This window comes from Mastomys coucha, unplaced genomic scaffold (assembly GCF_008632895.1).
Source record: "Mastomys coucha isolate ucsf_1 unplaced genomic scaffold, UCSF_Mcou_1 pScaffold9, whole genome shotgun sequence".
Taxonomy (NCBI): domain Eukaryota; kingdom Metazoa; phylum Chordata; class Mammalia; order Rodentia; family Muridae; genus Mastomys; species Mastomys coucha.
This window is the reverse complement of record NW_022196915.1, coordinates 56,993,771-57,016,475: the sequence shown is the minus strand read 5'-3', so window position 1 is coordinate 57,016,475 and position 22,705 is coordinate 56,993,771. Positions and strand designations below refer to the sequence as shown.

The following is a 22,705-nucleotide window of genomic DNA, read 5'->3' as shown; positions in this document are numbered from 1 at the left end:
GGCCGAGAGGATGCAGGTTCTGATCTGATCCTACCTTCCTCGAAGTCCAGCTGACCATGATAGAAAGGAGGGAAGAGTGGAATTGAAGAATCACCCTTCTGACAGCTTTAGGGCTCCACTAGTTTCTAAAGCATCTTTCCACGACCCATATACCTGGTCAGTCTGACCCCAGTGTCTTAGAGACTGAGTGAAGATCCTAAAATTTTGAAATCCCACCTGTTTCTGAGACAGGGATAGAAATTTCCCAGGAAATTCTAAAATCAACACTTGCTGTTTTGTGCTTGTTGTTGTTGTTGTGTGAAGTGATGGAATTGTTGAAGCTTCTTCTTATAAGGCTGGCCACACTGGCGAGCTATAACATTTGACGAAATTGAATATATCATTACTGTCGTCGTCGTCGTTGTTGTCATCACTGTCATCGTCTTCATCATTATTACTACCTTAGTTTTATCATCATCATCACCATATATATATATATGTATATATATATATATATATATATATATATATATATATATATATATATATATATATATATATATTGAGACATTGTTTCTCTTTGTACCTCTGGCTGTCCTGGAACTCTATCTGTAGATCAGGCTGGCCTTGAATTCAGAGATCTACCTGCCTCTGCCTCTCAAGTGCTAGGATTAAAGGTGTGTACCACTATCCAACCAAAAAAGAAATCTATTTTCAATAAAAGAAACACACACACACACATCAAAAACAAAAACAAAAACAAACAGAACCATGGAGTCTGATTTGTGTTGACCAGCCACTCCGGAGCATGGGACTGACCTTGGAGTGGAGTGGATATACCCAGCGTGACTCCATTGGAGACTAATTTTCCCTCTCCTAGCAGATATCAGCTTTGAATACTTTCGTGGCTAGGGATGAGACTTTGTGCCCACTTCCCCTCCTCTGTGCTGGTATTTGTGTCTGGCTTGAGCTTGTGCAGGTCGAGTGCACGCTGTCACAGTCTTTGAATTCATGTGTGCATCCGCTCAGTGGGTCTAGAAAAGACTGTTTCCGTGGAGGCATCCACCACCCCTGCTTCTTACAATCTGTCTGTCCCCACTTTTGCAGAGATCCCAGAGCCTGGAAGGGGGCGCTGGGAGACATCCCATTTAAGTCTGACTGTTCTGAAGTTGTTCAGTCTCTACTTTGTCCAACTGTGGGTCTCTGTCAACTATCTACCTCAAGGAGAAGCTTCTCTGATTTACCCATGGTCTTCATCTTTACAAATATCTTTTTTAAAAAATTAAGAAATGTGCTCAGGGGGCAGGGGGCTGGAGAGATGACTCAGCTGTTAATAGCACTGGCTGTTCTTCCAGAGGATCAGGGTTCAATTCCCAGCACTCACATGGCAGCTCACAACTGTCGGTAGCTCCAATTGCAGGGAATCTGGCACCTTCAGACACAAATGAAGGCAAAACACCAATGCACATGAAATAAAAGTAAATAAGACCTTTAAAAGGAAAAAAAGAAATGTGCTTTTGGAGTGAATGGCCCAATGTTACAGAGCAGTATATATTACTGACTAGTGGCTAAATGTGTGTGTGGCATGGTCAATTCTCTTGGGAATCAACAGCGGCCGCTACAAGTGGCCCTGGTAGGGGTCACAGACCTAAAGAGGTTAACTCTGGTAAGAAGAATACTCCTACAAGAAAGGAGGAAGCTACAAAAGAGAAAGACTGGTTTTTTTGTTTTTGTTTTTGTTTTTGTTTGTTTTTTTTTTTGGGTTTTTGTTGTTTGTTTTTGGTTTTTTGGTTTGTTTGTTTTTTTTCTTTATACATGTGGGCTTTTTTTCTTTGTGACCTCTGCCCTCTGTCTCGGTTGCTCCATCTGAAAATAGGGAGATCAGCACCCAGCCTCATCACACATACACCTTGAGGCAAGGATGCAAGTCAAGCTGTCCCAGGGCTGTGGGGGTGGAAACAGGGGCAGTTACTGCCTTTTACTAGAGCGCAGTTAACGCCCACCATCTATGAGGATGGAATTGGTAATGATGGGAGCCAGGGAAAGGAGGCTTCTTGGGAATAAACAAACACATGGTGATTATACAGTCTTAATTATTATCATCAATTTTATTGGTATTGCTGGATGTGGGAGCCAGCAATGAAACCTGCCCACAGGAGAAACTCCCCCATGCCTTATGGCTCCCTTGCTCCTACTACCCCTCCCCCAATACTTTTTTTTGGAGAAATAAGAAACACACAACATCCAAGGCCTTGAGGATCCCATTAAGAAAGTCCCAGACACACCGTTTATTTTAAGAGCCATCTTTATTTTTATAGATGGGGTCCTATGTAGTCTAGGTATGGCCTTGATCTTCTTCTTCCTAAATGTTGGCATGTCAGGCACATGTCATCATGTTTGGTTCATGAAGTGCTGAAGCTCAAACCCAGGGCTTCATCTAGGAAAGCACTGGTCGGATCAATGTGTATGTATATGTATATGTATATGTATGTGTATGTGTATGTGTATGTGTATGTGTATGTGTATATGTATATGTATGTATGTGTACGTGTATGTACATGTATATGTATATGTACATGTATATGTATATGCATATGGTGTATAAATGTTTTGCCTGCATGTATGTTTGCATACATGTGCTTGTGAAAGCTACAAGAGGATGTCAGATCCCTCTGGAACTGGACATACAGGTGCTGCTAGCCTCTATGTGGGCGCTGGAAGGACAGCCAGTGCTCTTAACTGCTGAGCCATCTCTCTGGCATCTCAGATCAGATTCTTTAGGCAGGTCTGATGGCATACCTCATAACCCCAGTGCTTAGGAGGCAGATGCAGGCAGATCTCTGTGAGTTTGAAGCCAACCTAGTCTACATACTGAGTTCTAGGACCTCCAGGACTACATAGGGAGACCCTGTCTCAAAAACATCAAACAAACAAAAAGTATTGTGTATTTCCTTGAAGGCAGAAGGATGCAACTGTCAGGACCAACTTAGGGCGACGTGTAGAGAACTGCAAAGGAAGGAAGAGATAACCCATCATCTGGGAAATCCATGTGAATACAAGTCCCTTGGCATGTCCACCCACTGGTTGACTCTAAAACGTCTTCCCTGACTCCAGCATCACAGCCTCTGTATGTGGTACATGCATAGCTGTGCATGTGTGTGTGCAGGCAGGGGATTCGTGAAGGACAGTAGTTAATATCAGGAAGTCTTTCTCAATTGTTTCTCTACATCTTTTTGTTTGTTGGTTTGCTTGTTCAAGACTGGGTCTGACTGTGTAGGTCAGCCTGGCCTAAAACAGAGATCTGCCAGCCTCTGCCTACTGAATGCTGGGATTAAAGACGTGGGCCACTTATTTTTTTGAGATAAGATATCTCGTTCTTGGAGCTCGCTATTTAAGGGAGATTGGTTGAACGTTAAACCCCCAGGATCTGTCTCCACTTCTCTAGTCCTGGGATTACCTGGATGTGCCTCCATGCCTGATTTTTATGAAGGTGTTAGACCCAAACTCAGATCCTTGTGTTTGTGCAACAGGCCCTTTACCCAGTAGGCCATCTCCCCAAGCCAACTGAAGCTTTGTTTTAAGCTGAGTGTGGTGGCACCTGCCTATAATCCAAGCATTTAGGAGGCCAGGCAGGAGGATTTGATTATAAGGGTGGCCTGGGGGGAAGAGGGGGGGGAGAGGGTAGGGTGTGTGTGGGAGAGAGAGAGAGAGAGAGAGAGAGAGAGAGAGAGAGAGAGAGAGAGAGAGAGAGAGAGAGAGAGAGAGAGAGAGAGAGAGAGAGAGAGAGAGAGAACAGCAAAACAGCTTCCCTGTTTCTATTTGCTGGAAAGAGCTTGCCTGTGCCCACTCTGAGCTCTCCCAGCTGGGACCATTTCACCCACAGAGAGACTCCTGGCTATGATGCCTGTGCTTGGGAAAGTTAAAGCACAAAAAGTCAGAGGTCTGATGCAGGAGCTGGGCTCCTCACAGGGGAACAGGAGGCTGGTAGCCAAGGGTCATTCTCCTAGGCTTTGACAGAGGAAGTAGACTCTGGCTCTTGTAGCCTTTGGCCCAGAACTATTGACACAGTCATCCAGTTACCCTGAGTTGCTAAACAGCTCCATGGACTCATGGCTGACCCCCCTCAGGCAGGTGACCAGGCAGCCATGCCACAGAAAGCTTGGCATTCAAGGTTTGATGGAGAGAATGTCTCTCTCCGCTTAAGGGAGTGGCTTGTTAGGATCGATGTTTATCTTGCAACTGGGCAACAGAAGGCCACGGTGTCTGGGAGACTAAAGCCAGTTCCCCTGGCAACCTCAGTGGGCATGGCTGGGGATGTAGCTGTGTTGGTATAGTGCTTGCCTGATACACATAAAATCTGGAGCTCAGTGCCCGGCAGCACAGAAAAGTGGCATGGTAGTATACAGCTGTAATCTCAGCATTTAGAAACTTGGAGGCAAGAGTCAGAAGTTCAAAGTTATCCTTGGCTACACAGTGAGTTTAAGGCCAGCCTGGGCTATGTGAGACAATCTCAAAAGGAAGGAATGAAGGAAGAAAAGCAATCTTGAGACCAAGTAGAGAGGATTCAAGGGTATCTACTCTGTCATATGCACTTGAATGTGATTTGAGCAGAAACCTAGACCTGTCCCTTACTGTATGTAGGCTGTGGCCAGGGGCAGTGGGAGAGGGCCTGGTGCCTGAAGCCACAGATGGGAGTTAGGGGGTGCAGGAACTCTGAGACTGCAGATGGTGGGGGAGCCCTCTCTGTCAGAGAGCATTTATCACTGAGGAGTGCCTGTCTCTCGCTCTCATGAACTCCCCTGCTTGGAGTCATTCCATCTCAAATATAATCCTGCAGACCAGCATAGCTCATAACTATGTGCCAGCACAGTCTTCAAGGGGACTGACATACATCTCTGTTTAATGCACTTAAATTTCACGAGGGGTGATACGGTGGGCCTGATATGCACTAGTCTATCCCTTGATAGGTGACCCTGATGGTTAGATATCATTAGACCCACTTTGCAGATAAAGAAACTGAGACACATATAGGCAAAGTATGTGTCTGAATGAAAAGCATCCACTACTTTTCCTCCATAAGTGAAGTGAATCAGGACTCTACGGAGTAGGTTTGCTAACCTGCTTTGTAGGATCCGATGTTCAGAGAAATTGGTTGGCATCAAGCAAAGTAATCAAGTTGATATCTGGGCATGTGTGGTCGAGACCGGAGGTCAGAGCATGGAGTTAATACATGTTCTGGAGTTCTCTGACCTGATCTCTTCCTTTGTGATTGATCAGTGTTAAGTGATACACATGGACATCGTTTGAATGGAAATGAAAACAGTGGTTGGTGGTAGTTTGATCAGGAGTGGCCTCCACAGGCTCCTCTCATATCTTTGAATGCTAATGCCCTCAAAGAATGACGTTACTTGAGAAGGACTAAGAGGCGTGGCCTTATTGGAGTAGGTGTGTCCTTAGTAGAGAAAGTGTGTCCCTGGAGAGTGGGCCTTGATGTTTCAAAAGCCCCAGCCAGGCCCAGTGTCAATCTCTCTTCTGCTGCCTGCAGATCTGTACCATGTCTTTCTGGGTGCCACCATGCTTGCCACCATGCTGACAATGGACTAGGCCTCTGAAACCATAAGCAAGCCCAACTACATATTTTCTTTTCTAAGACTTGCCATGGTCATGGTGTCTCTTTACAACAATAAAAACCTTATACACATACGCACACATATATACATATCATTATATATATACACATATGTATATATATATGTATATATACATACATATATATATACATATACATATGTGTATATATATATAACCTGTGAGAGACAAAAGGGGTCCTGGAGAACAGATGAGGAACAGGAGAAGGGAAGAGGCCTGTTGTCGTCACATCTACCATTTCTGATCTGTTACCCATTTCTTTTTTTTTTTTTTTTTTTTTTTTTTTTTACAAGTCTGGAGGTGGAAAGGAATGACAAGGGGAGAGGCCGCACAGCTGAGCATGGCAGTTTTGCAACATGGTGCTATGTATTCTTCCCAAGATGCCTCACATTCCCTAGTGACCCTGGTCACTGCCTCAGCCTGAGCCCTGTCTGATGACCTTCCCCTCCCCCTCCGTTTGTCCCAGGTTCTTCCTGGAGTCTCAGGAAATGGACAGAATGGAAACAAGCAGGAGAGGGACCAATGCTGTTGTGTCTGTTGGCACCTGGTCCTGAGGAGCTCTATGTCAGGCACAAAGCCATGGATTCGTTTTGAGAAGAGCTCGGAGCCAAAGCGGGCTCCTGGGTGGCAGATGACATAATGGAGAGATGTTTCAGGAAGGGCAGACCAGAACGATCTGAGAAGTAGGCCAACAGGAGAGACCTGGAAACCATAGCAGCGAGGCCAGGCTTGGATGAAGGTTGTAGTGGGGCAAAGGGGCAGGGGACGAATGCTCATCTGGAAACCCTCAACGATGAAGAGTGGGGAATTGGTGGCTGGTTAAAAATGGGGAGAAGAACTAAGGTGTTATCTAGGACTCCAGGGTGCCCCACTTTGGTGCTGGTGGTGGTAACAATGGCAGACATCTATCTTGTGTGGAGCTCAGGGAGGGAGTGGTAGAAAGCCAGGGCTGCAAAGGGCTGAGCATGTCTTTTGCCATGTTGCTTAAAGACATCCTGACCAAGGGACAGACCTGGGTCTTAGCAGGTCCCATTCCTGTAAACTCCAGGAAGGAGCACTGGCCTGTGAGTCAGACCCAGGTGGAAGAGACTCATCACTTAGTCCAGCACCTGGGTGGCATTACCACGAACTCCTGACCTTAGTGCCAGTTGACCTTCAGGGCATCCATTGCTCTAAGGGAAAGGAGCCAAGAGGAAGAGGGCCTGGAAGCTGGTGTGGTCACTGTGTACAGCAGGGACTGGTGACACAACCCTGTCTCTGCTCCTAACAAAACATCTGAGGACACCTGAGAGCTAGCAGTGGGGTGGAACTTTATTTGAAGCAAAGGAATCGTAGCATTACCCCCAGGTGCTCCAGGGCATCAGGTCACAAGAAATCCTCACAAGCCTGACCATTTCTTGCTTCTGGGCTGCTGCTCCCAGTGGACGGCAGAGGGCAGCAGAGGCCTGGTTCCCAGGTGTCCCTCTTGCCACCGTCATCCAGCCTCCACTGAGCTGTGCCTCTGGGGGTTATCTCCATGGCGTGGAGGGTTGCCAGGGCTACCAACACGTTCCTGGCACCCACACAAGTAGCTCAGGCTGTCTCAGGATTCTTGCCTTGCTTAGTTTTTAATATCCAGCCAAGGAGCAATCACAGTTCAGGGTTCACATCCCAAAGATGGGGTGAGAGAAGAGATGGCCCGAGCTTGAAAAAGCAACAGACAGCTATCCAGAGAAAGCCTTCCCACCCGTGTCCGTTTGAGCTGGGATTGAGTCGTGGAAGAAAACTCTAATGAGAGGAAAGCTATACTGCACTGCAAAGGACCCAGTTGCTGTTGCCTCTTGTTATTATTGCTTCAGGATGAAGTGGCTTTGTCCCCAGGAAGCCATGGCCACACTTACTGTTATTATGAGCCACATAGGGGGCACACTGGGGAGAGCAAAGTGTGGGTGCTGTAGGCACCTTCCAAGAAGAGCAGCGAGGGGGATAACAAGGAAGCCGGTTTGCTCAGCACCCAGGCTTCTCACGTACACACTCCGAGACATGTGCAGAAATGGAAACAGGAGTGTGGCCAGGTATACACTAGTAGGTAGCTGAGTTTGTCCATCAGTGTCCACAGGTGCATGCAGAAGGAGCATGGTGTGGGCAGGTGCACTTGGAAGTGTGGGCACACCTGGAGGGAGGCTGCAACTGTGGGTGCTAAAGAGGTACACAAACACCTTGAGCATCCAGAGGAAAAGGCCAGAGGGTGGAAGACTAAGCTGAGAAGAGAAGGCCATGGCTTACCCCCCTTCCTGCACCCACTGTGTCAGTCAGACACACTAGTGACAGAGCAGAGCAGAGAGCACTGAAGATCAGGGGCTGTTGGTGCGGACATAGAGGAGAACCTGGACACTGGGTGCCTGGTGCATATGTAGGTGCTGATTACAGTAATGGGAATGGCTCCCCTGGGCTAGTCCCTGGTGTGTGCCCAGGACCACGTCTGTGTGTGTGTGTGTGTGTGTGTGTGTGTGTGTGGCTACATAGATAGGTTAAGCCACATGTGACTTCACTTGGGGCCACAAGTTGCTCACAGAGGTCCCTACCCATCATATAGTGCCACTCTGAGGAACCCAAAGGACTTAGTCTCCTTCTAGGCACTAAGGTCCACCACAACATGTCGGTACACCAGTGTTTGTCCCTTGAAACTGGGGGCCAGGAGCAGCTGGGCATCTCCAGCAGGCATGTAGCAGAAAGCCCGAGGGGCCTGCACAGCCAGCTCTTGGAACCGTACAAATTTCTGTCGCCCCTCATCCCACTGGTAGATTTGGGTAAAGGAGAAGTCACTGCCCAGTGCCAGGTAGCGGTGACCACCCACCAGGAAGGGCTGTAGGGCCAGCGAACCTCGGGAAGGAAGGGCTTGCACCTCAGAGAAACGGGTACCCTCCCAGCGCAGGATCTTGGAGTCGCCAATGTATCGGCTAAGGCACAGGTAGCTGTCTCGGCCAGCACGAAAGTGTTTCACAGCCTGGGCATCGGGTACCTGAGTCACCTCTCCCTGAGCCACAAACTGTTTCTGTGTACGACTCCATTGATAGATGACAGGCGCCTGAGAGCTGCTAGACACAATCAACCGTGGCTTGCCCTCACCATCCACAAACTCCAGGTCGGTGTCGCGGTGCCAGGCGTGCAGGGCCTGGTGGGAATAGAAGCCATTCTGGTGCCAACGGTAGAGGCTGGTGGCACCTGCCTTGGAACTGTCAGCCACTGCGAAGTACCAGTCACCGTCGATGCGGAAGGCTTCCAGGTCATTGGGTTTGCGCACGCGCTGTGGGTCGATGTCCTGCAGCTTGGTGAAACGCGTGGTGTTAGGGTCCCAGTGGTAAATGTATGAGCCACCAAACAGCTGGGCGACGACAACATAGAGCTGACCATCCACCACCATCGGCTTGCAGTGCACAGCTGAAGGGGCTGCCAGGAAAGAAGCACTCGGGGTTAGGCAGTGTCGGGTAACCCCCCACCCAAATGAAAGGCTAGCCTCCCAACATGCTCGGCAACTGAGATCTGCTATAGATTTCCGTTCCACTCTCCTGGGACTCAGGGTCCATAATTAGCTTAGTTTCGTTTGTTGAGACAAGGAAGTCCTGGCTGGCCTGGACCTTACAATATAAACCAGGCTGGTCTTGAATTTGCAGCGATCATCTTTCTCTGCATCCCAAATGCTGGGATTACAAGTGTGAGCCACCATACCCTGGCAAGCTTTGCCTCGTTTTATTTAGAGATGGTTATAACTATAGAGTCAAGTCTGGTCTTGAACTCTCCAGACTCCTGTCTTCACCTCCGAAATGCTGGGATTGTAGATTTGAACCATCATGAACGGAGGGCTTTGTGCAAGCTAGGCAAGCATTCTACCAACTGAGTGTCATCCCTAGCTCTCAGTATTTACTTACTTACTTAAGTAATTTGTTTATTTGTTTGCGGGTTAGTTTATTTATTTATTTAGAGGTGGAGTCTCTCTATTATGCATCTCTGGCTGACCTTAAACTCACAGAAACCTGCCCGTCTTGCCTCCCAAGTGCTGGGATTAAGGCATGTACATTATAGATATTATTTTGTATTACTGGTCTTCTTCAAAGGACAGGATAATCCTGATAGGATAGTTTCTTTCTGTGATACTTTTTAAGTTAAATGTTTTCATTTATGTTATAAAATAGGTGTATTGGGGCTGGAGAGATAGCTCAGTGGTTAAGAGCACTGACTGCTCTTCCAGAGGTCCTGAGTTCCATTCCCAGCAACCACATGGTGGCTTACAACCATCTATAATGGGATCTGATGCCCTCTTCTGGTGTGTCTGAAGACAGCAACAGTGTACTCATATAAAATAAATAAATAAATAAAATAGGTGTATTGATGTGTGTCAGGGCTAGAATTGGTTCAAAGTGTTCATTTGTTATGAAATTCCTTATGGACAGAAACCACTTTTCATCCCTTCTTCTTCCTCTTTTAGGAGTTGGCTGGAGTTGGACAAAAAGAACCTCCTATCAGCTCGCCCCTGGAAAGGGCCAGCAGAGGCAGGCCACACTCAGGTACCTGGAATTCTATCATAGTCTCGAAGCTGTCGTTCCACATAGTCCCACTTGAGGACGGTGCAGGCGCTGGCACCTGGCTGGGCCAGAGCCAAATAGAGGTCACTGGAGTAGAGGAAGGGTTCCGCTGACACCGCTGGGAAGGACAGAGTCTGGTAGAGGACAAAATCTGCAGGGACAAGAGGCATAGGCGGGTGGGATCAACCTCAAGGAACAAGGCACCAACCCTCTGGGTGGTAGCAGGGACCTGGTTATAGAAGCTGGGTGTGCCCAGCTGGGTGGCCTTCAGCCGGAGGGGAGGCACATCCTACCGGTGGTGATGCAGTCGAATTCCCGAAGAGGCAAGTCCTGCACCTTGTGCTCCTGGAAGCGGGGTGGGCTGGCGCAGTAGATGGGGGCCACTGTGGTGTTGGTGTGTGCCAGCCACTCCACCAGCCACTTTACCTTGCAATCACAGTTAAGTGCATTGCCCCGGAGGTCCCTGGATTGTGAGGGCAGGACACAGAGGGGGCAGACCCTCAGCTACTCTGCCCACCAGCCCACCTGGCCTCCAGAAGCTGCCGTGGAAGGCTCACACATAGCTAGGTTGAACCAGGCCCCCACAGCACCTGCCTAAGCCTCTGCTTGCTTACCTACCTAGCCAGATGTCTTTGGTTTTTAACTTTTAATTTCAATATTTGTAACACTGGGGATTGGAGCCCAGGACCTTACACATTCTAGGCAAGTGCCCTACATCACCAGCCCTGTTTTTACTTCTTAATCAGGAGGCAAATTTTTACTGTTTATCAGCCTCATGCTTCAGCCTCCTGAGTTATCTGAGATTCCAGGCCTGTACAGCTTCCAGGCACTTTTGCAATGGGCAACCTATCTTGTTCTATTCCTCAGAGTTCAGGAGCTTCCATTTTATTTTATTTTGGTATAAATAATGGCAAAGGGCTGCAGATATGCTAGAGTTCTTTAAAGTTAATTCAAATCAACCAAACATTCAAAAAAAAAAAAAAAAACCCACACACGTTTACCCTATACATCTAATGTGCATTTGAAAAAGGCTGAAGAATCCCATTTGGAAGACTCTCAGCTACTTGACTTCACCTTCTCAAAGCCCTCCCTCAAACCCGAACCCTCCCAGTCTCTGACTCCCACACCTCTCCCTCCAGGAGTGTGCTCTCTGTGGGATTGGATTCAGAAGGGTGTGTGCGCCCTCTGTGGAACTGTGGGAAGAGGCAGGATTCAGGTCTTACAAGTCACTTAGGATGTCCAGGGGACGAAAGATGTCTCTGGGCAGTGTCTGCAGGTTATTGTTAGCCAGAGAGCTGCAAAAAAAAAGAGCCCAGGATCATGACCAAATCCAGAGGCCACGGGGGCTCCAGTCCCATGTGGGTACAGGTGTCAGGTACTCACAGGTGTGTCAAGGACTTCAATCCTCTGAAGGTAAACTTGGAGAGAGCCCAGATGTCGTTGTTCTCTATGAAGCTGGAGAAAACGAGAACTTGCCTTAGTTGCCACTCAGACCACCAACACTCCACCCCAGCCCCTAGCGGTGATTTCCTTACATCCACGGCCAGATGCCAGCACAGGAGCCAGAGACAGGCTTCCATAAGTGTGCAATTACATCACACCATAGTAGTGATGGGGTGTTAGGCAAGATGACAGGGGCATGGGAGAAATGACCTCCCGCCCATCCTACAGTCAGGGCATTCAAAAGGGCTCTTCTCTCCCACCCTGCTCCCAGCCTTCTCCCTGCACTTTCCCTCCCATTCCACTAGGGGCTGGGCCCCCTCCTTCCACCCTGCCCTTGACCCTTCCCTCCCACACACAGGTACTGCAGGTGCGACAGTCCTGTGAAGGCATTGTCTCCAATCAGCGTGAACTTGTTGGAGTTGAGTAACCTAGGAAGACAAAGCTGGAATTAGACTTTGCAAGGGTGTGTCTGCTGCCCATGCCTATTACCCCACCCTTGAGCTTCCTCAAGACCTGGCTACCCTTCCTCCATACCTCAGGACCCCTGGACAGCACGGCCAGGTGCAAACTTGTTTCCATGCCGCAAGCCCCCTGTTTGCTCCTGAATATGGTGGGAGGCAACGTTATCCTGCCAAGCTGGCTCCTGGCCCACTTCCATGGCATGTCCTTGTCCAGTCTTCTCATCTTCATCCTAACCCCCTCTAGCCCTGCACGGTCAGCTGTCCACCATGCCTCCTGAACTCTGACCACCTGGGGTCACCTGTGTTTAGCATGACCCCCTCCCCTGAAGTGTCCAGTCTCCGGCACTGGGCCCGGGCATTCCTACCCAACTCCCTAGACCCTCTAATGATGTTGTTGAGTCTATGCTCTGTATATCCCACACTCTTAGCTTCTGTGTGCACGTTTCCCTGCTGCTAGGACTCCTGACCCCACTGTCACTCCACCCTCCTCCGAGGCATTATTCTATCGGGCGGGGCATCTGCATTTTCAAACCCTCCCTCTGACTACTCTCACCCAAGTTCAGCATCTGTCAGGTTCTACCATGTTCCCACCCCCCTTCCACAAAGTTCCATACAAGAACTGCAACAATGGCAGGTGGGAGAAGGCTCCATCCTGGATCTCTGAGAAGGCAGCGTTCACCAGCGTCCTGCAGGGAACACAGAAGCCAAGACTGTGTAAATGTCTGAAGGGCCTGGACTGCGGACAGAGGTGGGCAGGGCAGTAGCTTCTGTGTTCAGAAGCCCTAGCCCCCACCTGCAGCAGCCTTTTCTTCCCCAAACTCAAGGTCCTCCAGTCTTCTCCCCTGCTGCCTCCTCCAGAAGCACCAGTGGCCCTGGGCTCCCCTTCCCTCTCAGCCAAGAGCAGGTTCCATTACCAGCATCAGCACCATTACCCAACACCCACGATGTCTTGGTGCTGCTGAGGGATGGAGCAGCCAGGTGAGGGACCTCACAGCTTCTCTAGTCCCACAGGCAAGGGGTGGGAGTCATGGGCCAGTTGCTACAAGTGAGGCTGGCCCAGCTGTGTGCAGAACAGCAGACCCAGTGGCAAGAGTCTGGCCCATGCCAAGGTACCACGAGGGCAGGCTCCCTTGTCACCCATCCCCCTGCTGCTATTAGTTCTCCTGCTTTCTGTCCTTGGTGTGACCTCACAGGGAGGGGCCAGCATGCTCTTGTAGACACTCCCTCCAACTCACACACAGTAGGTCTTATTGCGCTGCTGATGGTGATGATTCATCCCTTGGCCATGAACTCTGGTTTCCCCAAGCTATGGCTGCTGTACGGATTGCAGCGCTCCCTGTAGACTGGGGCCTGGAGTCCCCAGTTCTGAGGAAGCCTGGGAATACTTCTGGTCTATATATCCTCTGAAAAGAGGAGCCGGGTGTCTCTCTTCTAGAGCTTTCTGTGCCTTCCTTCCTTTCCCCACCCCACCAAGGCTAGGTACACACTCACAGGGAGATGACCTCTGAAGGCAGGTTCTTGGGCACCGACTTAGAATCCACGCAGAAGGCGGTGTCCCTGGTGCAGGAGCAGCTGGGTGGGCAGGGGGGCGTCTTAGGAGGCCTCTTGGCACTGGCTTGCAGCATTAGGCAAAACCCCAGCGTGGACAACACCAATAGTCCGCGCCCAGGGCCCCGCCTGGCTCGTAGCCCGGCCATGCCTCCTGCGGGGTCTCCTCCACACCAGCCTGCCGGCGCCCGGCTGCTCCCTGCAGGCTGCTCTGCCCCTCTCGAGAGCTTCCACCTCCGGGCTGCGGCAGCTCTGGTGCCACCCGCTCTCCAGGCGCCACCTATTCCTCCTGACCTCGGGCGCTGGCCTGCAGTCCTTTCAGCTCCGGAGCGCTGCGCGAAACTGGGACCGCAACTACTGGCTGCCGGGGCTGGTGGCCGCGGACTGCAGCGCAGGCGGCGGGGGCGCGCGCGGGGGCGGAGCGGGGAGGCCCAGGCCGGGCGCCCGCGGGAGAGCAGCCAAAAGATGGAGTGGTTGCACCCGTCCGCAGCGTGCCCTACCAGGCCACCAGGCTCTGTGTCTGATCTCCAGAGCTGTCCGTGCAGAGGGTGCATTTGGATGAGAATTGTGCCAGTGCGCAGGGTGCACATGGATCTGTGGACCTATGGTGCACCTGTGTGTATGTCTTAGTTGCGAGGGGGCGTAGAATTAAGGGGAATGTCGCAAGTGACTCATGTACATCCAGGTTGGCATGAGAGATCGGGAGCTTGAGGGTGCGAGCTTGTTTGCATCAGCTGAGGAACAGAGCGTGCTTTTGTGCCTGTGAGCTGAAAAGGGAAAGGTAACCGCTGGAGTGGGAAGTGTGGACCGTCTCACACTGCACAACCACAGTCCCTTGGAGTTGGAAGAGCCTTGGGGGTTCTCCAGCTCAGGTCTTTGTTTCAACAACAAGGAAATTGAGGCTACAAGAAAGCCAAAAGCAGCCACACTCCCTATCTCTACTGTGTACTTGGCACAGTTAATTGGCTGGCCCTTCGGAGGGAAGGGACATTAATTTCCATCTACAGATAAGGAAAGTGTAGCCCTAGGCCCAGAAGCTCAACCTCAAGTTCACAGCAATCTTTCTACACCAGTGCTCTTCAAAGGGTAACTCTAGAGTCCAAAGCTCCTTGAGAGCCTTGCATGGAGTCTCCGAGGTCAACATACTTTACCTAAGAAGGACAGACGTTATTTGCCTATTGCACTTCCACTTTGCCACAAAAGTACTCTGGAATTTTCCAGAGCTACACGGAGAGTCTGAGGACTAAAGAGATTTGAAGAAAAAAAAAGTTATAACAGCAACACTTCTTTCTACAGCTATTTTTGTTTAAAAAGGCAAAGGCATGTGGGTTGGCAAGATGGCTCAGCAGGTTGCCACCAAGCCTGATGACCTGAGTTCAGTCCCTAGGACCTACATATTAAAAGGAGAGAATTAAGTTGTGGAAGCTACTCTCTGATCTCCACATGCATCCCGAGGCACGATCATACCTAAACAAACAAACAATTAAATAAGTGGATGCAGTGGTTTTTGTAAAAGATGTAGAAGTCTGAGAATACAGTTTAGTGGTAGTGTGTACAAGGACCTGGGCTTGAGCCCCCAGCGTGGGGGTGGGGCTGTAGTCTAGTTGTTAAGAGTGTTTGCCATTAATGTGATTTGACCTCTAGCATCACATTTCTTAAAAGGTAGATAGATGGCTGTGATCCTAGCATTTGGCAGGTACGAGGGCCAGAAGTTCAAGGCTATCCCCAGCTATATACGTTTGAGGCTAGCTTGGGATACTTGAGACCTTGTCTCAAACACAAAACAAAGAGACATGTGAGCCAACCAGGTATGGTGGTGCATGCCTGTATTCAAGAACTCTAGAACAGTGGTTCTCACCCTTCCTAATACTATGACCCTTTAATACAGTCTCCTATCTTGTGGTGACCCCCAACCATAGAATTATATTCATTGCTACTTTGTAACTGTATATTTGCTTCTGTTGTGAATCATAATGTTAATATCTGACATATGACCCCTGTGAAAGGGTCATTTGACCCCCAAAGGGGTCTGGACCCACAAGTTGAGAACTGATACTATAGAGGGAAGCTAAGGTAAGATGATCAAGAGTTCGAGGCCAGCCTGGCCATAGAGTGAGACCCCAGCTAAGGAAAAACAAACCACAAAAACAAAAACCAAACAAACAAAGAACAACAACAGCGACAAAACACCTTCCCCAGTTGTCCCAGCTTCAGCCAGCGGGGGACCTCTGCTTGAGTTAAAGTCCCTGTCCTGCAGCCTGGGATACTCCTGCCTTTTGACACCCACTAGCCTCTGCTAGTCCACTTGCCCGTGCTGCCTTGTGCGAGCCAGCCTGAGGGAAAGGGGCAAGGAGGGGTAAGGAGGATGACTGGGGCAGCTGGACAGCCATACCCACTCGTCCCTGGCACGGCTTTGCCCAGCACACAAAGGGCAGAGTGAATCTTGCCCTGGATTGTGCAGCTGAGGGGCTGGGAGCAGGCAAACCATCGCGGCCACTGTGAGGTTTTCCACTGCCAGGGTTGTCACAGAGGGCAACCCAGAGACAAGGGGGAGGAGTTTGGATCCTAGGCTTAGCTATCGAGAGGTATCCTGAGGATGAAGTAGATGACAGTGATGACGATTGGCCTTTGATGTCCATGAAGTCATCGGGACAGCTTTGTGAGGCAGGGAAGTCAGGGGGGCAGTAGGCCCATTTCAGAGATGAACACAGTAAAGTCTAGAAAAGTAGGACTTCCTGTGGGCTCCAGAGCTTCCAGGGGGAACACAGACCTCATGTTTCAAAGGAGAGCACTAGCGACTTGTGGAAAGAGACTCCTTGTGTTTGCTAATTGTCTTATGGTTGTGTATGATCACATATAGGCTGTGTGCATGCTCCTTGCTGTGACCGGTTCACAGAACTGTAAAGAAAACATATTCAACACATTCCTTTCCTTCTGTTTGGGAAGACAGGCTGACAACCCTCTTCCCGTCTCTCATAGCAGATTCCAGTTAACACCGTGCAGGCTAAATGGCAGGTGAACCACGAGGGACTGTGAAAGGACTTCTCAGTCTGGGGATGAGGGACAGGTCACAGAGCATGTGCCATTGACTCTTGGCCTTTCAGGGTGAGTGCATTCACAGTTAAGACTAGCTAGCTTCAGTGAGAGCAAGTAAAGAAGGCTTTACCATAGGGCCGGACTAGGGGCAAGCTTGAGGTCTATGTCCAGGCAGAAGTGGCGTGTCCAGCTGAAGAGGTAGTTTCAATCCTTCCCCGCTTCCCCTCTTCCTTCTCCAAGGAACCCAAGACCCCTACCAGATGTTGAGAAGCATCTGAAATGCACTCAGGGAAGCTTGACAACAGCTTCCCCCAGACCCCATAAAAACAAGTTGTTGCTGTTCCTTTAAAGTCTTAATGCCATGAGAACCCAGCTTAAGGGCAGCCTGAGGACCCAAGAGAGAACAGAAGTGTTCTCTTCACACTTAGCGAGGATGGCAAGCCCCGGCTGTAGCTCCTGTTCAGAAGAAGTACCACAGCTGGACACTGCGGCCCCCCGAGATGCCCACAGGGACCCCGAGATGCCTGCAGTTCTTCTTGGCTCTCCCGCTGGCCTGCTGCCCACCTGGCTCAGGCCCAGTGTGTGTGAGTCAGCCATCAATCTCAGGGTTTCCAGGACAACCCAGGGTAGGAGTGGGAGCCTGGGGGATGGGCAGAGGGGTGGGCAGTGCTAGCAGGCTGTCTTTTACATCTGTCACCTGCACACAACCAAGGGGAGAGGACACTGGCTCCCCTCTCCTTTCCTTCCCTCAGCCCTCCCCTTCTTCCATTGACACTAAGACACTTTACTGAGCCGTGGGAGACTTAGACAAATATTTAAGGGGGCAGTTAGAGGGCCAAGGAGGACAGTGGGAGCAAACATTTCCTTCCTTCTTCCCTCCACTAAGTATCTCAGGAGCTCTCATCCCAGATGCCAGGCCGTTGTACAGCCTTGATACTGAGGCCCTCCAGCTGGAGAGGGGATCCTTAGGGGACAGCGAGGCTGCCAGGGCTGGAGAGAGAGGGGCCAGCTTGTGATCAAAGGGAAAGGACAAGGTGCTAGGGGGCTGGGTAACATTTCAGAGTTCAAGTAGAGCTGGCTCTCTGTATCTACATTTGGCCTTTACCCATTCAATAGTACATGAAGCAGATCATGGAGGCGCATGCATATAATCTTGCACTCAAGAAGCTAAGCCAAGAGGATTGCCACCAGTTCAAGGCTAACCTAGGATGGGGCAAGGGGGAGATGAGGTGTTCTCAAAGTAAAACCAAGAGACTGGAGAAATGGCTCGGAGGTCACCAGCATGTGTTGTTCTTGCAGAGGGCCAGAGTTCGATTCCCTAGTTCAACAACTGAACTCCACCTCCAGGGGAGGCTCAGTCTATGGCCTCCATGGGCACAGTATACACATGGTGCACAGATACGCATGCAGGCAAAAGATAAACCTCAAAAACTTTTTTTTTTGGGGGGGTGATTTTAAGCATTTTTTTCTTTTAAAAAAAAAAATCGAGGGCTGGAAAGATGGCTCAGTGGTTAAGAGCACTGACTGTTCTTCCAAAGGTTCTGAGCTCAAATCCCAGCAACCACATGGTGGCTCACAACCATTTGTAACGAATCTGATGCTCCCTTCTGGAGTGTCTGAAGACAGCTACAGTGTACTTACATATACTAAATGAATAAATCTTAAAAAAAATTGATATCGTATGTGTGTTTTCAAGGCTGACCATTTGGTACTGGAAAACCAATGTGTATGTTCTTCCCTAGGGAGAGCCACCTTTCCCACCCCAACCCCAGCTTTCCTCAGTCGCCCATAGTTCTTTGTGTAGGATTTAGGCCTTGTGGGCTTTTCCTCACCCAGTATGGCCCATTTGTTGGTGTCATCCTTGTCTCTCATCTGGGCAGTCAGGTTGGTGAGACTTTGTGTGTGCAGCTTCTGACATTACCAGGAGACAGTCCTACAGCAAATTCCCTGATCCTGATCCTCTGGCTCTTACAATCTTTCTGCCTCCCCTTCTGCGGTGTTCCCAGAGCCTTAGATGTGAAGTGTTTTGCCGACGTATTCATTGGGACTGGACTCCACAACTCTTCGTTTTGATTGGCTGTGGTTTTCTGTCATGGTCCCTGTCTGTTGCAAAGAGAAGTTTCCTTGATGAGGGGTGAGGACCATACTTCTCCGTGGGTGTAAGGACAAGTGTTTATAGACTATTCTTAGGGATGATGTTGGTTTAGCGGTTGTAGATTTTCCTCCAATGACCATCACTACTGCCGAGTAGCTAGCTAGGTTTCCAGTACCAGGTATGAATTCCCTCTTGTCGAGGGAGTCTTAAGTCAAATTAGAGAGTTATTGTCAAAAGCAGTTTTTAAAGCAAGTGCGAGAATATGCATCTATATGTAACTTCTTTAGGCGATTTTGTATAAGGGACATGTACACCCGTGGATTGGGCATGCCCATGGGGAGTCCCAGAAACAACCTGGGAGACAACCTAGTACCTGTGTGGAAAAACAGGGTATCAGGCTAATACAGGAAAGTACTATGCTCTGGCTTACACATTCATAAGGGTTCAGAGGTGCAAAGAGTTCTCAAGATCATCTGGCCAACAACTAAAAAGGAATCGGAGGGCTGGAAAGATGGCTCAGTGGTTAAGAACACTGGCTACTTTCCCAGAGGACCCAGGTTTGACACCTAGCACCCACATGAAAGTTTGAAACTGTTTGTAACTCCAGTCCAGAGCATCTAAGGTCCTTTTCTGACCTCCAAGGGCACCAAGCATTCAGGTGGTGCAGAGATGAACATGCAGGCAAAACACTTATCCACATAAAATGAAAATAAATAAGTCTTTAAGAGGGAATTGGAGGTATGTATCCAACCCCAGGTTGTAAGGGTGCAGGCAATCCTAAGTCACTGGTAGATGTGACTTAGTACCCCAAAGCACAGAAGAGGATTTGGGGAAAGAGACAAGGCAGGGATGGGGAGAAGGAAAAACAGGAGGAGGTCATGAAAATGGATGGGATTTGGTTAAATCACATTGGGCTTGTTTAGAAGTTATTATAAAAAGGAGCACAGAAGGGTGGATAAGGTAGTAGAGGGTCAGAGATGCCTGGGACCACACTCAGTCCTGGGCAAGGTCATCTTGGCTTAAGAAGATGTCAGGGGGCTGGGCCGTGGTGGCGCATGCCTTTAATCCCAGCACTTGGGAGGCAGAGGCAGGCAGATTTCTGAGTTCGAGGCCAGCCTGGTCTACAGAGTGAGTTCCAGGACAGCCAGGACTACACAGAGAAACCCTGTCTCGAAAAAAAAACCAAAAAAACAAAAAACAAAACAGAAAATGTCAGGAGCTGGGGATGTGGCTCTGCAGTAGGGGGCTTCCCAAGCATGCTCATGACCCCTAAGTTTGATCCTCAGCACCAGAGGCAAAGAGTAAGGTATGGAATAAGCCATCAGAGTGTTCAACATACAGACAAGCCCAGAGCAAAGAATAAAACAACACTCATCACATATGAGTAATGGTTTCCCATTAATGGGGACAGAGTTCCCAGAATTAGGAAAACAGGAGCAAATCATTAGGGACAGCAGGTGTGGGAGAAGGTTGGATAAAGACCCTAAGAATCTGACCCTAAGAAACCACACTAATGGACCCCAGGTGCTGTCCCAAGCCCTGTTCCTCCACCACCCACCTCTCCAACCCTGTCAACAAGCGCCACTTTCTCAGGTCCTGAATGGAACTCCTGCCTGAGCCTGGGGAGGTTATCTTGTGGGAAGAGATGGCCAGATTCTTGGCTGCCATCAGAACAGTTTGGCCTGTGAGGAGAAGAGAAGCCACAGGGCTGCAGGGGCAGGTGCCAGCAAGAGAGGCAGACATGCCAGAAAGACACCCACGGTGAGAGGAGCAGGTGGCCTGAGGGTGAGTTTGCTCACCTCACCCAGGTTTGCTCTTGTTGGGGCCAAGAGGATTCATGTGCCTAGGCCAAGGGCCCTTGGGGGCTCTTGCAGCTGGCTTATCAGGGCCTAGGCTCTGAAAAGCCAGGAACAAACAAGCTTCAAAGCCAAAGGCTTGGCTGGCAGACAGGAGACTCAGTCCTTCACCTCTGTCCTCTCTCTCTCTGATGATATATATAAGACACTGGTCACACCAGAGAGATGAGGAGAGGAGAGAGAGAGAGAGACCTTACAAAATGGATGTGGGTAGCAAAGAGGTCCTGATGGAGAGCCCACCGGTGAGTGTGACTGTGTGTGTGTCTCTCTCTGTGTGTGTGTGGGTGTGTACGTATGTATATACATAGTATACTGGACTTGCCTGCCCACCTCCATTAGCCTTTTCCTTTTTTTAGACTCATATACTCAACTAGCTTAAGGCTGGGCTGTTACGACAGAGGTACATGATCACTAAGAGACCCTGGCAGAGACAGGCATGGCAGCCATGAATTCCTGTATAAAGGGGTTGAGAGCCACAGAGGGGTCAATAGAAAGGTCCGTGAAGAACACTGATCGAGCCACCAAGTAGTTGGGAGGTTAGAGGAAGCATCACAGAGCAAATGACAGTGAAGCTGGGGTGTAGATCAGTGGTTAGAGCACCTTACAAGCATGGAGACCTGGGTTCAGTTCCCAGTACCACAGAATCCAGGCATGGAGGTGCACACCATTTGGAAGTGTAAGCAAGATAATCATTCAGGGTCATCCTTAGATATATAAGGAGTTGAAAGGCAGCCTGGGTCCTAGATATGGTTAAAAAGAAGAGGATGGCTCAGTAGCTAGCCGTGCTTGCCACCAAATGTGGTGGCCTGAGTTTAATCGCTGGAATTCATGTGATGAAAGGAGATGAAAGTTCTCTCTGACTTACCCGCACACATGTACATGCATCTTCACGCACACCACACACATGTACGCACACTCACACCACACACACACTCACACACTCACACTACACCTGCATACTCACACACACCACACACATGCCCACACACTAAATAAGTAAATGTAAAAATATGAAGAAGGCACATGGGCTGAATTGGGAAGGATCAAAGGGAACCCGTGTAAAGGCATGGAGATGGCGCTACCTGGATCCTTTGAGGGAACAAAAACTCTGGCTACATCTGGGGTGTCAGGTATCTTGGGAAAACAAAAAGATGAGACAGGTAACTGGATCTCTTGGACGCTTCTAACTTTCTAAATATCTATGGGTTTTGTTAGAGTCCAGCCACCTTCCCCAAAGCCTTCCTCCCCAAAGCCTTCTCTGATCTCCCCAGCCCTTCCTTGGACACTCATAGCCTAAGGGGGTAAAGGGGGGTATCCCTTTTGTACAGCAATCCTCTCTACTACCCACTTGTCTCTCTGTTTTTCTTGCTCTTGCAGGATTACTCAGCAGGTCCCAGGAGCCAGTTCCGCATCCCCTGCTGCCCTGTGCATCTCAAACGCCTTCTCATCGTGGTTGTGGTGGTGGTCCTTGTTGTGGTGGTGATTGTAGGGGCCCTGCTCATGGGCCTTCACATGAGTCAGAAACACACTGAGATGGTGAGCAGGCCTGGGTTGGGCAAAGAGACACATCAGACAGAGGGTTGGGGGAGATGGATGGATGGGCAGCTGTTCGGGAGGGAGGAAGAGAAGGGAGTGGGACAGACGAGAGCATATCTTGGGTGACAGAAGAAGAGATGAGGTAGCCATCCAGCCTAGATTCTCTCTCTCCCCCAGGCCCTGGCCTAGTGTGTTAACCATCAGTCGCTCCAACACCTGTTATGTTTAGCCTTCCTGAGATCTCAGGAAAGCATCTGAATAGAGGATTCTGAGCAGATATGGGTACCAAAAGGCTGAGGGAAGAGAGAGAAATGCCAGGTAGCATTCTGACACCCTTTCTCTAGGTCCTTGAGATGAGCATTGGGGCACCAGAAACTCAGAAACACCTGGCCCTGAGTGAGCGTGTGGACACCATCGCTACCTTCTCCATCGGCTCCACTGGCATCGTTGTGTATGACTACCAGCGGGTGAGCTTGCCCGAGGGACCACCAGGACTTTACTGGAACTGCCCAGCTGTAGCATTTCCAGAGGTCTCTCCCG

General features: G+C 49.7%; 1 protein-coding gene across 2 annotated transcripts; it reads right to left on the bottom strand.

Moving 5' to 3' along the window:
• Nucleotides 1–6,921: 6,921 nt before the first annotated feature.
• Nucleotides 6,922–14,042, bottom strand: Lgi3 (leucine rich repeat LGI family member 3). Of its 2 annotated transcripts, XM_031361038.1 has the most exons (9): nucleotides 13,586–14,042; nucleotides 12,709–12,780; nucleotides 11,990–12,061; nucleotides 11,574–11,645; nucleotides 11,414–11,485; nucleotides 10,484–10,653; nucleotides 10,177–10,341; nucleotides 8,465–9,057; nucleotides 6,922–7,806 (listed from the first exon to the last, which is right to left on the bottom strand). In XM_031361038.1, exons 1-9 carry the CDS (start codon nucleotides 13,789–13,791, stop codon nucleotides 7,714–7,716), a joined length of 1,515 nt encoding a protein of 504 aa, XP_031216898.1. In that variant the 5' UTR covers nucleotides 13,792–14,042; the 3' UTR covers nucleotides 6,922–7,713. The 2 variants fall into 2 exon arrangements, with proteins under 2 accessions (XP_031216898.1, XP_031216897.1); XM_031361037.1 differs by having other exon boundaries at nucleotides 6,922–9,057; nucleotides 13,586–14,041.
• Nucleotides 14,043–22,705: the final 8,663 nt, after the last annotated feature.

Excerpts from the sequence above, each read along its gene's own strand:
- Lgi3 (XM_031361037.1), bottom strand. The coding sequence starts at position 13,791 with ATGGCCGGGCTACGAGCCAGGCGGGGCCCTGGGCGCGGACTATTGGTG. Across the intron at positions 12,062-12,708 it reads CTGCCATTGTTGCAGTTCTT|GTTACTCAACTCCAACAAGT; the intron begins GTATGGAACTTT and ends TTGTCTTCCTAG. Across the intron at positions 11,486-11,573 it reads TTGAAGTCCTTGACACACCT|CTCTCTGGCTAACAATAACC; the intron begins GTGAGTACCTGA and ends TTTTTTTTGCAG.